The sequence below is a fragment of the Azolla caroliniana genome, unplaced genomic scaffold (genome assembly GCF_043228905.1).
Source record: "Azolla caroliniana isolate FFs.n. ecotype wild unplaced genomic scaffold, voAzoCaro1.0.p SCAF_15, whole genome shotgun sequence".
In the NCBI taxonomy this organism is placed as follows: Eukaryota; Viridiplantae; Streptophyta; class Polypodiopsida; order Salviniales; family Salviniaceae; genus Azolla; species Azolla caroliniana.
In genome coordinates this window covers 6864248-6881430 of record NW_028230450.1, presented here as the reverse complement: position 1 = coordinate 6881430, position 17183 = coordinate 6864248, and the positions used below count along the sequence as shown (strand labels likewise).

The 17183-nt window shown below is 42.2% G+C and overlaps 1 protein-coding gene across 1 annotated transcript in view; it reads left to right on the top strand.

Moving 5' to 3' along the window:
• The first annotated feature begins 12393 nt into the window (after positions 1–12393).
• ALDH6B2 (aldehyde dehydrogenase 6B2) overlaps positions 12394–17183 on the top strand; it is a 30529-nt gene continuing 25739 nt past the window's right edge. Inside the window, exons 1-2 of the mRNA XM_087331484.1 lie at positions 12394–12582; positions 13774–13877. Coding sequence (XP_087187610.1) covers positions 12468–12582; positions 13774–13877 — 219 coding nt within the window. The 5' untranslated portion in view covers positions 12394–12467. The remainder of the gene's footprint in view (positions 12583–13773; positions 13878–17183) is intronic.

Genomic DNA, 17183 nt, shown 5'->3' with positions numbered 1-17183 from the left:
GTGGTATAGTAGCTAATTGGTTAAAGAGAAGTCGCTAATTAGCTAACATGTTGTTGTAGAATCTCGTGGATTAAGGAGGTTGCATGAGGTGTCTAGTGCCGATGACACCGCAACCAATGAGGAGATAGCTGGCAAAATGACTGAAAGTGAGAGTCTTGCTATCACATCTCCTTCAGATCTGCTTCACCCTATTCTTTTGGAATATTGTATTGAATTAGGAAACGTTGTGAAAAGCCATGAAATACTCGACCCAGCATGTAAATCTGAGGTTCATAACAATAGTGTTTTTGAACACTTGATGCAACATTTCTTCGAATCCTAGAACCTTGATTCAACCCCACCGAGTGCCATTGTTGATGATGTCCCACCAGATAGAGGTGGGCAAGCCGAACCGTGGGTGTACACCCACACGACGACAGTTCGGAGGAAGTCTGGCATTGTCGTGTGGTTTTTCACACACGATATGAAAACTAGTAAAATAATTATTTAAGATTATCTTAATGGTTTGATATGGAAAGATAGATGTCTTCAAGAGATTCATAACACATTTTACTACACATGAAACGGATAAACAAGTATTAAGTTACGTGTGTGTGAAGTTTGAGAAGAAGAGGAAAACAAAATTGTGAGATATCCCACATAGATAGCACAACATTGGATCCCAGAGTATATAAGGAGAGATAGAACCTATTACATTATGTCTATGAGTGAAGCACAAAATGTACAAGGTTGGACTTGGGTTACATTGTCCAAATGGATGGATGTGGCTTAATTATTGCTAATGGTTTTGGACGGACTGGACGGCGACGGAACCGGAACCGGACCGACGGCAACGGAACTAGGCCGGACGGATCATGCGGCGAACTAAAGTAAAGTAAAGTAAACGTTATGTGAATGCATGCAACTAAAGTCAAACATTTTGTAAAGTAAAGGTCATGTGGATGCATGCAATTGAACTAAAGATGGAAACTAGAGTTCCTTCATGCAAGTGCGAGAAGGGAGGAGAAAAGCTAGCTCTCGATGCTCCATCCATAGAGCCTAATGGTCCTTAGGGGATCGAAGCCATCTTTTGGGGGAAAAAACCCTAATTTTTTTATCAGAGCCATAAACCCTAGTTTTCCTTACGGAAGTTATCTCTCAATAACCTTAATTTTCCTTACAAAAGTTATCTCTCACATAAACCCTAATTTTCCTTATGAAAACTATCTCTCATAAACCCTAATTTTCCTTATGAAAGCTATCTGTCATATAAACCCTAATTTTCCTATCGGAAGATATCTCTAAAAAAATATACACCCTAATTTTTCTTATCTATTAATCTCTTTAAATCTAAGCTTCTATAATCCCAATCTTGGGATAGATTGTAATTTTTCTTTCCCTTTCTTAATGAAATTTATTAAATTTTCTCGTTTCCGTTAATTCTTAAAGTATAAATGCACGAATTTTATATCCTCTGGTCGGAGGCCCCGGGGTCCTGCCTGAAGTTCACATGTCTTCGTCGTATTTTCGCGACAACGCGAACTAAACAATAACAACTGACGTGACTACCGCAGGAAATCCCGCAACACGCGGCACTACCAGTACCAATCGTGACCATGCAATAAGCCTAAGACACAGCAGCCTGAGCTAGTGGCTCCACTAGTAGTAGCAAGAGGCAAGTCCAACGTGCATTGTTTTATATGCCAACAGCCAGGGCACTACATGACCTAGTGCCCACAACATGACAAAGGGAAGGAATCGACAGTCAGTACGATCACCATGGAGGTTCAACAAGTGACCACCCAAAGCCACACAAAGGCAACCGATTGGGAAGCCCAAGACGACATTTGCAAAGCCATGAAAGCCTGGGTCGAAAAAGCTAACAAGGCAAATGTCGAACGGATGTGCAAGGATTGAACAACCGAAGCGCTGCCATCATGAACCAAGGACACTGGGACACAAGACGACCCGATATGGCAAGATCTCACCGTTTGCCAAATCATAATGACGATGAATAACACGTTGAATTTAGTCCCTAGGTTTCGGCTACGCAAGGCAGACCAGGTCATTATTCCTACCAATTTTTCCGAATCAGCAATAGAGCCGACAATGGTAGACCACCATAACCCGGCCATTAAGGTCATCCTACAAGGGGAAGAAATTTCGGGTTGCATCATCGAAGGCGGATCTGGCTTTAATGTCATCAGCAAAGCCACTTGCAATTGCCTGGGCATCGCAAAGTGGGAAGCATGCCCATTCTGGTTACACATGGCGGATACCCGATCCATTTGTCCATTAAGATTGTTGCACAAATTAGCGATCGTAATCGGCGGACATATGTTCGAAATCGTGGCGGTAGTGCTACTAGGAAGACCATGGTTGACACGCCGGGAGCATAGCCCTTAGTACGAGGAAGACCATGGTTGCGCTCAGCGAACATCAAGCAGAATTTGCAATACAACAACATCAGCTTTTGCTGAGGCAGAGCAAAGATTTGGGTGCCGACGCAGGAAAGTGCACCACTCACAAAAGCCTATCAGAGGGACTAGACGATGAGGAATTAGAAAATTATTTGCAAGACAACCCTCGCATTGCCCCCTTGTTCGACATAGACATCATCAAAACCGCGAGGGTTTATACCACTCCGATGATAGCCGGAGACGAAGAATGCGAACTGGACATGGAAGCACTCATGGAACTCCGTAGGGTGCAAGAAGCATTCGAGCAAGAGATGGAGATTTCCCGATGTTGTGGTGAAGATCCATCACTATGTGTGGATCGTGAGGCAGAACCGTAGGGGTTCTGGACTGAAAGGACTCGAAGTACGCACTAGCTTTAGCGAGAAAGGATTTAAGATAGATTAAAAGAGACAGAGATTGAGATAGGATAGAACGCTTGAGTTTAGATTGAGAGAGAGATTAAGATTGAACTCTTGATTTTAGAATTGAAGAACAAGATTGATACATCAATTGGATGACGAATTTTCTTACTTTTAATTTCTTGATTAATACATCACTCTCTTTGATCTTTTTCATCCATCCTTTTATAAATGCTCCCATGCATATGATGCATGTGAGGGTACAAGACATGCATACAATGCATGGAATGCATGTGATGCATGTTTGCCATTTGGCGCTCATGCATCACATGTCACTCAATCAAGCTCTAATATGAGAATTTACATGTAAAACTATAATGATAGGAAAAATATTTTTAAAGAAATGACATAGTCTAGTGGTAAGTCTATTGTCTGCTATCTTGGAGGTGCAAAGTTCGAGTCTTGCTTAGATGTTTTTCTTTTATGCACAAAATACTATTAGGCTTTTGGACCAAATATCTTTAAGACACCATGCACCGCGATCAACCGACCCAACCGATCCGTCCGATTTGCATTCGTTTGGTCCGGCCCAGTCCGCATCCCGATCCAGTTCGGTCCGCATCCGAAGTCGCTTGCCGATCACCGGTTTCGCAGCCGTTGCCGGCTCACCGGCTCCATCGCCGATTGCCACCAGTTTTGGTTGGCCAAAAACCTTACAAGTAACTAGGCCACACACACTCATCCAATTATCTTAGTTTAAGTCACCTTGAACTCTCTATGCTCCACACATAAACACAAAGATAATAGCTTTTGCTTTGCCTTATATATGGTGAGATCCTTATTTGTCCTGTCTATGTGGGATATCTCACAGTTTTATCCTTCTCTTTTTCTTTGCAAACTTCCTACCCACATAACTTGAGACTTAGATGTCCGTTTCTTATGTAGTAAAGTGTATTCGAAAGCTCTTGAAGACCTCCATCTTTTTGCACTAAGATATTAAACTTATTTAAAATATTATTTTCATTATTATTGTTTTATATGATTCATACTCGATTTCGTATGTTTTATGTGATTTTCACACCATTGCCGAAAATCTTCACGACAACGTGTCACGGTGTCAGCACTGGAAGAGATCAATGTTGGAACTTCCGACACATTGCGACCCCTCTCGATTGCGAAGGATTTACTACCTTCGGGAAAGGCGACCATGATCAAATTACTACACGAATATAAAGATGTGTTCGCATGGTCCCACCAAGATATGAAAGGGTTGGATCTGAAATTCCACCAGCACGAGATTAACCTTGCGACAGACATGAAGCCCATCCAACAGCAACGTTATCACATGAATCCAAACTAGCGGCTCCTGTCAAAGAAGAAATAGATAAACATTTGAAAATGGATTCATCCAACCCATAAAGCAAGCGACCTGGCAATGACAACCATAAAATTAACTTGGGAGTTAGAGAGCGAGGAGCAGCAGTAAATAAAGAGAGAGGAGCAATGACTGAACAAAGATGGATATCTGATTCGATGCACAAAGGGGGTTTCGGTGCAACTCCTCTCGATCCACCTTCTACCTCTCCCCATATTTGAGGTAAGTTCATCTCACTCTCCTTGTTAGATTATGATAGGACCATTGTGTTGGTAGAAGTAGAGCGGCTGGAGGCGGTCTCTCTGGTGGCGCATATGGAAGGATCAAGGCCGAATAGGCCTGAGTTGCATCGAATGTTGTACGCATCCTTCCTAGAAGAAATCAGTAGTATTGTGGACATCCAATTCATGGGCAAAGGATGTTATCATTTGGAGTTTACAGTTGATCGTTTGTTGAAGATCAAACATTCATCGTTGCAAGGCAGTTGGATATCTTTTTATAGGTGGACTCATAATGTGGTTGCAGACGAGATTTTGCAGCACACCGTTGAAGATGAAGGATCAGGTGTTATCCGTCTTCAAAGAGCTCCACGCGAGAGTGGAAAGAGAAACCGGTAGGAAGCTAAAGGCAGTTCGAACAGACAACGGAGGTGAATACCGGGGGCAGTTCGAGGAGTACTGTCGCTCAAAGGGAATCCGGCTCGAATTTACCGTGTCGAAGACGCCGGAACTAAACGGTTGGCCGAGAGGATGAACCGGACTATAATGGAGAGGGTCCGGAGTATGTTGGCGCATGCAAAACTACCCAAGAAGTTTTGGGTTGAGGCACTGTCGACGGCGACATATGTGATAAACAGATCACCCTCAGTACCCTTGGACAGAGACACGCCACAGAGAGTCTAGATCGGTAAGGAAGTGTCCTATCGGCATTTTAAGGTATTTGGGTGTCTTGCGTATGTGCATGTAGCTAAGGACCGGAGAGGAAAACTAGATCCGAAGACCCGGCCATGCATATTCCTCGGTTACTACTAATTTTGAGATTTCCTCGACTGATCACCCATGTCAAGTCGTGTAGAGTCGTTCAATACCCGTCTTCGGCTAACATGCCGATGGAGACCAGACTCCTCTTTAGATCGGGTACGTGTCGAACTCGGTGCAAGGTTATTGTGTTGCCATTTGGCAATATGATGGGAACCTCCCCGGTTCCGGCTATCTTGCACTCTTGCCCGTTTCCCAGTCAGATTGTACCATTGGTGTCAGCTGAATAGTTCGAGAACCATTCAACGTTGGGGGTCACGTGAAATGTGGCACCAGAGTCTAGTAGCCACGTGTGTGCAACTTGTGCACTATAGAGGACTTCTCCGATCATCGAATCCTCTAGGGAGAGGATTTCTCCGGATCGGGTGTCGGCAACATTGATCTGGTTGTCAACTGGAGAGTGGTCCGAGTCGGAACGTCCCCGATTCCGCTCGGATCGCCGACCACTCTTTTTTCCTTTTATTGACCAGCAGTCGGAAACATTGTGGCCAGATTTCCTGCAGTGTGTGCAATACTCACTTGTTCGACCCATTCTCGACTTCAATTGTTGTCGGTCACCCCTTATTTTCGATCGACTATAGCGTCGACTGGTTCTGTGGGCTTGTTCTTTCGTTGATTCTTTCGGTCGAATGACTCGGTCTAGTGATGGGCTTCTACTGACCATTGATGGTTAGTCCCATCGATTTTCGCCTAATGTCCTCTGTGAGGATTTGGCCGATTTTTTCATCCAAATTTAGGATCGGTCGGCTATTGGCGTAAGTCGTATAGAATATCTCCCAGCTCGCCAGCAAGCTCGATAGGAGGGCAAGGGATTTCACTTCTTCTTCGAAGTTGATCCCTTGTGACGAGAGCTCTAACAACACTCGGCTAAAGGTGTTGATGTGGGAGGTTTCCGAATCAGTCTCTTTCATCTTCATGTTGAACAATTGTTTGATCAAGATCAATTTCGAAGATGAGGACTTCTTCTCATAGATGGCATGTAGCTTCTCCCACAATGAGAACGTTGTCGTCTCTTTCGCCATGCTGAAATAGACATTTTTTGCCAGATGCATTCGGATGGTGGAGCGTGCGATTTCGTCCATTGATCTCCACTCCTCGGCTGTCATTGAAGCAGGTTTTTCATTGTGCCAAATGGCTTCGACCTATCTTTGAATGATTAGCACATCCTGCATCATCTCCTTCCACAAGGCAAAGTTTTTGTCGTCGAATTTTCTAATTTCAACTAATGTTCCGGATGTTGAAGCCATATTCTGTTTGTGAACTTGAGATTTCTGACCTGGTCTTTTCTTTTAGCTTCTTCTATTGTCTATTGCCGCTGAACAACAAAGGTTCGGCTCTGATACCAGTTGTGGGGTACGAGTGCTATGTGCGGAAAATGTGTATGGATCTATAGTCGGTACTGGATAGCAAACAACACATACAGAAAATAGAATAGGCGTGGAGACTTACACACAGATGGAGCTTTAATGGGGAGCTTCTTATTACTTCGTTCTTTCTCAGAGATATGATACTCTGCTCGTCATCACTCACTACAGTGTTAGGTATTAGTTTATATACTAAGCCTTAACTTATTAACGAGTTCACACTCGGACGGATACAATTTGGAAGGAGTCGACCTTTTATGCTAACAATATAGGCTCCTAATGGCCTATCAGATTCCCTCTGACTCGGCACACCCGAATCGTACTCTATTTGATTCGGCTCTTAGCTCTCTACTTCTTTAGTCTATTCAGGCCTAGTCAAACAGTCTCCAACCGATTCAGCTGTCTTCTTCTTCAGCCGATTCGGCCCATGTTGAGCTCGTCTCTCAATAGTTATGTGCCATAGAATATGATTCTATGACACATAGTTAATATTAGAAGGTAGCGGTGATCTTTGACCTTTGAATGTACATACATTCTCAAGAAAGGTGTGTTCACACACTAGACTTAGGTTGAGTTTGATTCTCAACACGCCCCGTCAAGCTCAACCATGTCATGACTGAGTCAACTATAAGGTCAATTATCATTCCCCCTCAAGCTCGGCAAGTGGTAGGTCGAAAGACCAAGCTCGGTCGAAAATTGCCGAAGCTTGTCAGTCCCCAAAGCTTTCGTGAAGATGTCGGCCGTTTGAAGATCGGTACTGATATGTTGAAGGCCGACATCCCCTACAATGACACGTTCCCGGATGAAGTGGTGATGCACCTCGATGTGCTTTGTTCGAGCATGGAAGACGAGGTTTCGAGCAAGATGGATATTGTTGAGGTTGTCGCAGTAGAGCAAGATTGGATTGTTGATGGAGACTTCCAGATCCTTAAGTATCCTCTTGAGCCATATGATTTCATATGTAGCTACAATCGCATCCTTGTATTTGGCTTCTGTGCTTGACAATGCGACAATTGGCTGCTTCTTACTGCTCCATGATATGGCTCCACTGCCGATTGAAAATACGAAGCCTGAAGTCGATCGTTGATTAGCTTTGTAGTCGGCCCAAACAACATCTGTATATCCGCCCAGACGGCATCTGTTCATCATTCCACTCACATATCGTAACACTCGCTTAGCACAATCCAAATGAATGTCACATGGATTTCGCATGAATTGGCTAAGAAGACTGACCAATAGCTGAGCTCGAATCAAGTGATCGTAAGGTAAATTAGGCTTCCGACTAGCGGACGATAGTGAATCGGCTCATACTCTTTTGTGCTGAAGTCGACATCTAGCTTCAGGTTTTGATCGACAGGGGTTGCCATAGATTTGCACTTAGTCCTCCTGAACTTGTATAACAAGTTGAGGATGTAGTGTCATTGGGAGATCATAATGTCGTTTGGGGTCCGAAGTACTTCAACCAGATGTCGACTAAATGCTCCCCGTCAATGACCAGGTCATCCACGCATAGGATGATGACAATTGGGCTTCTAGAATCACTTCTCACGTAGAGGGAGTTGTCATATTTTGACATTCTAAAGCCAATTTGATGAAGATATTGTGTTATCTTTGAGTGCCATGCTTTGGGCGTTTTTTTGAGGTTGTTGACAGGTTTCTTGAGTCGGAAGACTACTTTCATATGGTTGTTGGATTCGAAGCCAGGTGGTTGGACCATGTACACCTCTTCTAATTCGCCTTGGAAAAAAACATCCTTTACGTCCATCTAGTGGAGGTGCCATCCTTTTGCCGCGTCAAGTGCAATCATGGTTCGAATAGTTGCCATCTTTGCCACCGGGGCAAAGGTCTCTTCATAGTCGACTCCATGTGTCTGTGCGTATCCTTTCGCTAGGAGTCAGGCTTTATAGCGATTGATAGAGCCATCGACATTATACTTCACCTTGAATATCCATCTACAATAGATTGCCTTCTTGTGAGGTGAGTGAGGGACGAGATCCCATGTCTCGTTCTTACTAAGAGCTTGCATCTCCTCATTCATCGCTTCGACCCATCGCAGATCTTTAGCGGCTTCGGCAAAGCTTTCCGATTCATGAACAACTACCACCTTCATCATAAAGACATAGCGGTATGCCATCTCATCATTGTAGCCAAATCGACTAGCTCGATTCTTTTCATGGGTGGCGCGTTGGAGTTTTTCATTTGTCATGGCAATGGCTTTCTACACACTAAGTTTCCTCATAATAGGCACATCAAAGCCATCAACCTCATGGTCAAGTGAGTGAGCCGATTCATTGACGTCGGATTGATCGTCTTCATATTCCGGCTTTTTTTCCTTTCCTTTGTCCGATTTCGGACTTAGCCGTGACATGCTTTGCTCGCTGGGAGGCTCTTGTGATTTGCTCAATCTAGTTGAGATCAGACTCTCCTCGGGTATTGACCTTAGTTGATCACTATGCTCTGTGTTGTCAATGTCGACTAGAAATGGTTCGGGTAGAGTCGGATCGGGTTCATACCAAGATGTTGATTTGTCAAAAATTACGTCCTCACTTACGCGAACCTTTCGAGTAGAGGGGTTGAAGCATTTGTGCCCCTTTTGCTCTAGTGAGTATCCTACGAGGATACATTTCTCTAACTTGGGATCTAGCTTTTATCACTTTTCATTGGGAATGTGCACAAATGCAATTGAGTCGAATATCCTTACATGGGATAGATATGGCTTCTTTCCATAGTACTTCTCGTGAGGGGTGACCTCATGCATGTCGGATGTTGTACATCAGTTCATTAGGTAGACGAATGTGCATGCTGGTTCAACCCAATATGACTTTGGCATGTGCTTCTCGTTCATCATGGCCCTTGCTACTTTGAGGATGTGCCGATTTTTATGTTCGGCCACTTTCGTTTTGTTGCTGTGTGTGTGGGCACATAAACTCTCCCCGAATTCCTTCTTTTCAAAGATAAGTTGGAGAAGTACTCTTTTCCTCCATCCGACCAAAGGCATCTAACATGACGACATGTTTCCTTTTTTACTCCACTTTTGAAATTTGGAAGTGTGTGAACACTTCACTCTTCTATCTCATGGGGAAGATCCAGGTGTGCCTGGAAAAGTCGTCGATAAAGGTAACATAGTATCGACATCCTCCGAATGTTGTCATCTAAGCAGGTCCCCACACATCTTAGTGGATTACGTCGAATAGGCCTTTGCTCATGTTCCTCTATTTCGGGAATGGGTGTCAATGTTGCTTGCCGAATTGGCAAGCTTCACATACTCCATTGATTTCCTTTTCTTTAAATGTAGGGAGTCCAATGACGACTCCTTTTTATTGCATCCCCTTCAACTTTTGGATATTGATGTGGTTCATTCTTTTGTGCCACAATTCAATGTCGGCGTCAGTTTTATGGCCTTTTGTGAACATGACCGATTTTACCTCGTTTGACTTGAGGATGAACATTCACCCTTCCCTTTAACCATGGCGATGAGTCGGCCTTCCTTCTCAATGAAGCAACTGCCTTGGTTGAATTGGTTGCATGCCTTGTTCCACAATTTGGCCGTCTAAGACCAAATTCTTCATGGTGGTCAGTACATGCAAGACATTTTTAATGTATGTCTGGTTGACTTCTTTGCCGAATGGGACATTGCCAATGTGCCATATTGGATGAGTGGTATCATCTCCGGTCTCGACATAGCCGAGTCGATCTGGCTCTCACAATTCTCAAAACAATTCTTGATGAGATGTCATATGGTTTGAGGCACCGGAATCGACGAACCATACGTCTTCCGGACTGGAGGCAGTAGTCGAAGTAGAGGCCGACATGGAATTTGCTCTATGTCTCATCACAAACATTCCACCATGGTCGTCATAGTCTGAGTTGGTGGTGTAATTGGTGAGTTGTCGGCTTGTGGAAGCCAACTCACGTTACTTCTTTCGACACTCCTCTTTAGGGTGGCCGATTTTGCCCCAATATCCGCATTCAATGGGGTTGTGTTTCTAACTTGGTACAGCATGGAAGCTCCCCATTTTTTCGAACATACCTCATGAGTTTAGTCTTGACGGTAATGGGAGTTGTTTTCATAGATCGGACCTTGTTCGCCTCATCCTTGGCTATATATGGCCTCTTCTTGCACAACCGCGTCCTCTTCCCTTATTTGAGTGTGTATAGAGAATGTGGCATTTTGAGGTGTTGCTCTCAGTTTGAACATGGTTTTCTTCAACCAATAACATTGATTGAAGATCGAAGAAAGAGGGAGGATTTTCTCTTGCTAGGATGGTGGTTCTCATTGCGCCGAACCATGGTGCGAGGCCACCCATGCATATTTGCATCATCTCATCATCCTCCACATTGATGCTTATTGAGCCAAGTGAATCACAAAGCTCCTTGATCTTCAAGGTGTAGCTTGTGATGGACATGTCCCTTTGTTGGACATTGTTCAACTCTTGGCGGAGTTGAAGCTTTCGTGTCGTTGTATTGGTGGCGAATATTTTCTTAAGTTTCTCCCAAGCTTCTTTCGACATCTTGGCTTCCCGAATGTCGTCAAGCATGTGGTCATGGACAAATGTCGCCAAGCAATACATCACTCGACTTGCCGCTTGATCCCATGTTGAGTAGTTGGCGTCCTTGGGGCCGGGTTTGTTTTCTTGTGCTCCTTGAATGTAGCCCCAATAGTCTTGTCCGACAAGGTATTGGTGCATCTTGTATTCCCAAGATGCAAAGTTGTTTCGATCCAACTCTCTCGCTGGGAAGAGAGCTACCCATTTGAGTATTCATGATGGTCGATGTAGATTTCCTTTTTTTTCTTCACTCTCAGGCACGAGCTATGTATTGGCAGTACGATAGCAATGAATCGGTTCTTCTTGGATCTTCGACGTAGAACACAACACATGAGGATGAGCTAGGTTGAGCTACCAAATCGCTCTGATACCATGTAAAGAATCGAGTTTGATTCTATGCAGCGGAATAGACTGTAGATGTGTGTTTGTGTGTGTGTGTGGGAGATAGAAGAGAAGATTAAACACAAGATAGATAGGAAAATAGAATACTCAAGATGTATATTAACAAGGAGTAGAGAATAGCAAGTACAAAGATAATAACATTACAAGGGAGATTAACCAGACTGTTACAAAGTAGGAGGGTGCTTTATATAATATCACCCTCTCATTAAACCATTCATTCACTCTCTAGCAGCTATAGAAGCTCATGTGTCATGAGGAATGTGGAAACTCATTAGTTATCTGTCATAGAATATGATTCTATGACACATAATTAATGTTAGAAGGTAGCAGTGGTGACCTTTGACCTTTGACTGTTCATACATTCTCAAGAAAAGGTGTGTTCACACACTAGACTTAGGTTGAGTTTGATTCTCAACGTAATGTCATGGCAAGATGTGCTCGGGTTAGAAATTACAATGCCCAGGTTGCAAAATGCCACTGCTCGGGTTAAACATGAGATAGGCTCATCAGAGCCAGGTTGGGTTTTAGGCGCACGCCTTTCGTGGATAGAGATCGCACACGCCTTTCGAAACATGCTCTGCACCGTCGGTGACCGTGATTTCCCACACTAGGCCTCTTTATTATCTGGTAGCAAAATAGAAACGTAGCGTTTACATGCTTTATGAGTGGAAAGCGTGGAGCATCATCTCGACTTTCAAGGTGTTTTTTTTCCCCCAAGAAAACAAGGGAATCTTTGACGACAAGGACGACAAACAAAAAACAAAAGAGAAAAAAAAGAGAGTGCACAACCACAGCCAACTCTTAGGGAAAGAGAGTTCCAATGGAAATGCAGTAGCCTGCAGGAGCGGCAGTAGCCTTCTTCTTCTTCTTCTTCAAACTACATACATACATACATACATACTCCGATCCTCCTCATTTCCTGCCCCGCCAGTACGCCACCACACCATGTTCCGTGCTTCTCTCCGTCGCATCAGAGCTCCAGCTCCAGCTCCACCTCCCGCTCCTTCACCATCTTCTCGCGTTCCTCACATTAACCTCACGACACCTCCAACGTTCACAGGTATTCCAATCGATCTGATCTCTCTCTCTCTCTCTCTCTCTCTTCTTTGTGTCAAATTTTTTTCCTTACATTCTCCTGGTTTTCTGAGCCTCTTTTCATTACGAACTCATTCTTCCTGGAATACATTCCATGCAAATTATTATAATCTTTGTATCTAGGTGTCTTGGTTTAATCCATGGAATCTCATGTTTTTTGGAAGCTCAAGGCATCTCCTAAATACGATCTGTGCATCTTGTATCATATAATCCATGGGATGTCTTGCGTTCCGAACCTTTGCATCTAGTAGTATGGGACCAATCCAAAGAATCTCATTCTTTTGGAAGCTCAAAGTACATTTCCGAACCTTTGAAATACTCATGTAAATATAGAATCTTTGTATCTTGTATCACCTGGTCCATGCAGCGTATTTGTTTCGAAGCTCACCTTGTCACATGTATTCTTGAAGTCAACTTGGAAATGCAATAACTGTGTCCACTATCAACCAATTCATTGATTGCATTCTTTGTTAAACACATGCCATGCAAATGCATTCTTCGCAAATTGTATTGATTGACCCATGGATCTTGTGATTTTTGAACTCAGTTTTAGAAATCAAGTTCAATTCCGTGAATTGTCCCGTCCAGTTTAGATGTGACTTTGAAACACTGTACAAGTTCTCATTAGAGCTCCAGTTGTTGGAGGAATTATTCATGTAATTTTTTTGAAATCTTCAGTTGGAAATATTTACAAAGAAACGTCTTTATTATTTCATCATCTCAGAAATCTCGTAGTATTCTATATCTCTCCTGGAAAAGAAAATCAACCTTTGCAGTTAGAGATTATAGGAATTTGTAAAGAGGCCAGAATCCGGCAGAACTTTTATGCTAAACCTATAATTTTGTTGTACTTTATCCTCTTTATTTCGTATTACTTAAACCAACTGAAAGTAAAATCGGCGTTGCCAGCTGGAAATAGTCATTAAGTTTCTAATTTTGCAGTTTCTGGTTGAAAATATACTAGCTGCAATTGAAACATGAAATTTTGCTTCCTTTGTTTGACCTCATAGTTTGTACTTATGAATGGCAGTAAGCTTTCCTAGAATTTCTCTGGCATGGGAAAAGCTTGATTTTCTATGAAGAGAAGAGACCACAAGTGTGTAGATGTAGGAAATTTGAAAACACCTTTTAAAATATGGTTTGATTGATAATTCAGGATCAGTAAAGCAAAATGGCCTACAGTCATCATATCATAGATCAACCTTTCGGTCGTTCGCCGCTGGAGGAGCAGTGGATCTTTCTTCTCATTCAGAGAAAGTTGTATGTATCAAAGCTTGAGTATAACAACATTTTTCCATTTCCTTCATTCATCATGCAAAAAGCAGATTGCGTAGTTGAAAGGTTCTGGTAGCAATATTTGTAACACTTAAAACTGATTAATTTCAAACTTTACATTTGAAGATAGGTTTTGGTACTTATTTTTGGAGTATGTTGAGACATCAATAAAGGTGCATGGAACAAGAAAAATAGTATCAAGTTTGTGGTTAACTGAGGAATCGAGAATCACTTTCTTCAAGATAGGAGTTATAAGCCATAAGATTTGTATGGATGCAAGAATCCTATGCTAAGTCCTTATTAGGGCTTCAACAAACACACTACCATCTGGTGCTATTCCACATTCTCAGAGTTATTAGAAGAGATACTAAAAGACATCAAGAGCGATGTCAAGAAATCAAACTTAGAGCTCAAGGATGATTGGATGCAATACCTTAAGAATGAAATATCCTCAAATAAGGTTAAATTATTAGCTATAGAAGTCAATTTAGAAAAAGGACAATAAGTAGTGCAAAAATGCATCTCCACAGTTAAACCCAATGTAACCAAGGAAATGTGAAGATGGGTAGAGATGGCCGAAGATGCCAAAACTCAAGGTATGCATGCTCAAAAAGAAATTAAAGCAAATGGTCCTTGGATAGAGGTAATGAAATGGCAAAAAGGAACATTAGTGGATAGGATGGAAATGATGAATGCTGCTACATTAGAAAAAGAAGCCAAAAGGAAAACTCATGCATTGCATGTACGAGTGTATGTTTGGGCTGAAAAAGGAAGTGCACAAGAAGATGCCAAGAATCTAAGAACAAAGATTGGGGCATCAAATATTCTATTTGTCTCATCGTGAAGGGTGGTAAAAGATGAGTCTAGAGCTAAAGCCTTGTTTATCCACTTCATAGATATGGAAAAGAAAAAAGCTTTCATATCTAAAAGAAGGGTACTCAAGGGTGATAAAAGATACTTAGATGACGGCCTCACACTAGCTCAAGTGGCACATCGCAAAGAAAACATGCCACAAGTACTTGACGCAAGAAAGGAAGGAAATTGGGTTGTATACAGAGACGGTAAGGTCATTATTAGAGATAAGAGAACCGCATGACGATGCATGGCCTATGAGACCTTACACATGACTATATGGAATTGGAACGGTTCTCTATAGACAAATGTTAGGTATTTTAAAGATACTTTCAAAATCATGAATATTGCTATGTACATAGAGACCCACCAATGTATGGCTAGCAAACTCCCCGATGTACAAATATCACCAATGTACACAGAGATTTGGGGTTTTTTTGAGCATGCCTAGTGGGTACAAATATTACTATATGCTGTTGATATTATGCTGATTTTTGACTCTCCCAAGGGACGATAAAGACATCTAAATGCCTTCAAAACATTTTGTACGGACAAAGGCTTGTCGATAAACATGGATAAAACTATAGCAATGGTGTTTAACACCACTCAAGCATGGATAACAAGATTAGAACTAAAATTCTTCTTGTTTGAGGAAAAGCTGGAAAAGAATAGAGTGATACAAACTGATATCATTAACTTGGAAAGCAAAATAACATGGATCAGCCCCAAAATATCACTTGATATGAAGATGGCCAACTACAAGACACTTTTTACACATCGGAGTATGGATTTATCATCAAGCCTCCTTATATGGACAAACATCTATCCTATGTGCTGCGCAGTGTTATAGGGCAATTGCGAACTTCATCACATCAATTAGAGATTGAGGTAGGCAGATATGCACGAATACCTCTAGAAGAAAGAATTTGCCAATTGCGACAACAAGGAGTGGAATCCGAAGAATGCTATGTATGTAAGAACCAATGGTGTCTAGTACTATGCTTGATAGACTCAACAGATACAAAGAGAAGTTGTTGAAGCACAATTGTACAGTTGCACAAGCTCATCAACAAAGAACAATTACAAGTTTGTTTAGACCCATCACTCCTATTGATGCTACAAGTAAATCAAGTGCGACACATATGGGCTCTTGACCAGGACATAACAAAGGGGTTACAGTACATCGGACAATAGCAATTTGTGGTGCACATAGGCCTTGGCCCCATGGACCACAATCTCATCACCAACCCATACCATCAACAGATAAAGGCCATTATCTTTTGCCATTGCAGGCACTTCCCTTGCTTTGGAGATCTCTCCATTTTGGATCGACCTATGCTAGAGATCTTTCAAAGATACAAATTTCAATCTATTTGACTTGAGAATCCTAAATGTATTGATAATGCGATTCCTTAGCCATATTTTATCTTATTTACTTTTATGTTCACTTACTAACATTTATTTGATTTTGATTTGTTGTTCTTAAGATGTCATCTCTTGTTTGGTCTTAAGGGCCATTTTGACTTCCTGAGATGTTAAATTCACATCAGGTGTGGTATGAGTATGCAAAGTTCCTATATGATATCCCTGGGCAACCTCCTCTTCCCCACCCACATGCCCACATTAATCCACCATTTTTTACTCCACAAAATGTAAGAAATGCTATTGATCGCTTACAATTTGCGAAGGCCCAGGATCATGATGGATTAGTTGGTGAACACTTTATCTATGCCCATGACATCATGCTCTCCTTGTACCACACACCTTTAATAGAGCTACATGTGAAGGTTTCCCTACTAGATGTACAAAGCATACCATTGTGCCAATCCTCAAGAGTGGAGACCCCATATGCCAAGCAACTCTAGAACAGTTAATATTGGCCATTACTTGGCTAAACTATATAGCATGATAAAGGTAAAGAGGGATGTTTGAGGGAGTAGCTATTGATTGATGACGTTCAGTAAACAAGACTGGAGTAGAGATGAGAGTAGAGACACAGATTTTTGGGTGTACCCAACCGCCTTGATTGGTACACAAGAAAAAAGGTTATTATATTAGTTAACCCTACAAAGAAAGAGGTGTGTTCACATTACAAAAGGAGGTGTCCTGTCCAGGTGAACAATGTGTTCACATATACGAATAATTACCTAATTTGTGAACTACGGGCCTTTACACCTAACAACCTCCCACTTAAAGGTCCGATGTGAGCATTCAAGTAACTCCCACTAACTGTATGCAATGCTCATGTTGAGCTTTGCCAAGACTTTTGGTGAGAATATCTGTAGGATTATCTTGTGTTTTGATCTTGGTCAATGTGACTAGACCATCCTCCAAAACTTGTCTGATAAAGTGATGTCGCACATCAATGTGTTTAGTGCGCGAATGAAACATGGCATTCTTAGCCAGATACACAACACTCTGGCTATCACATCCTAACAC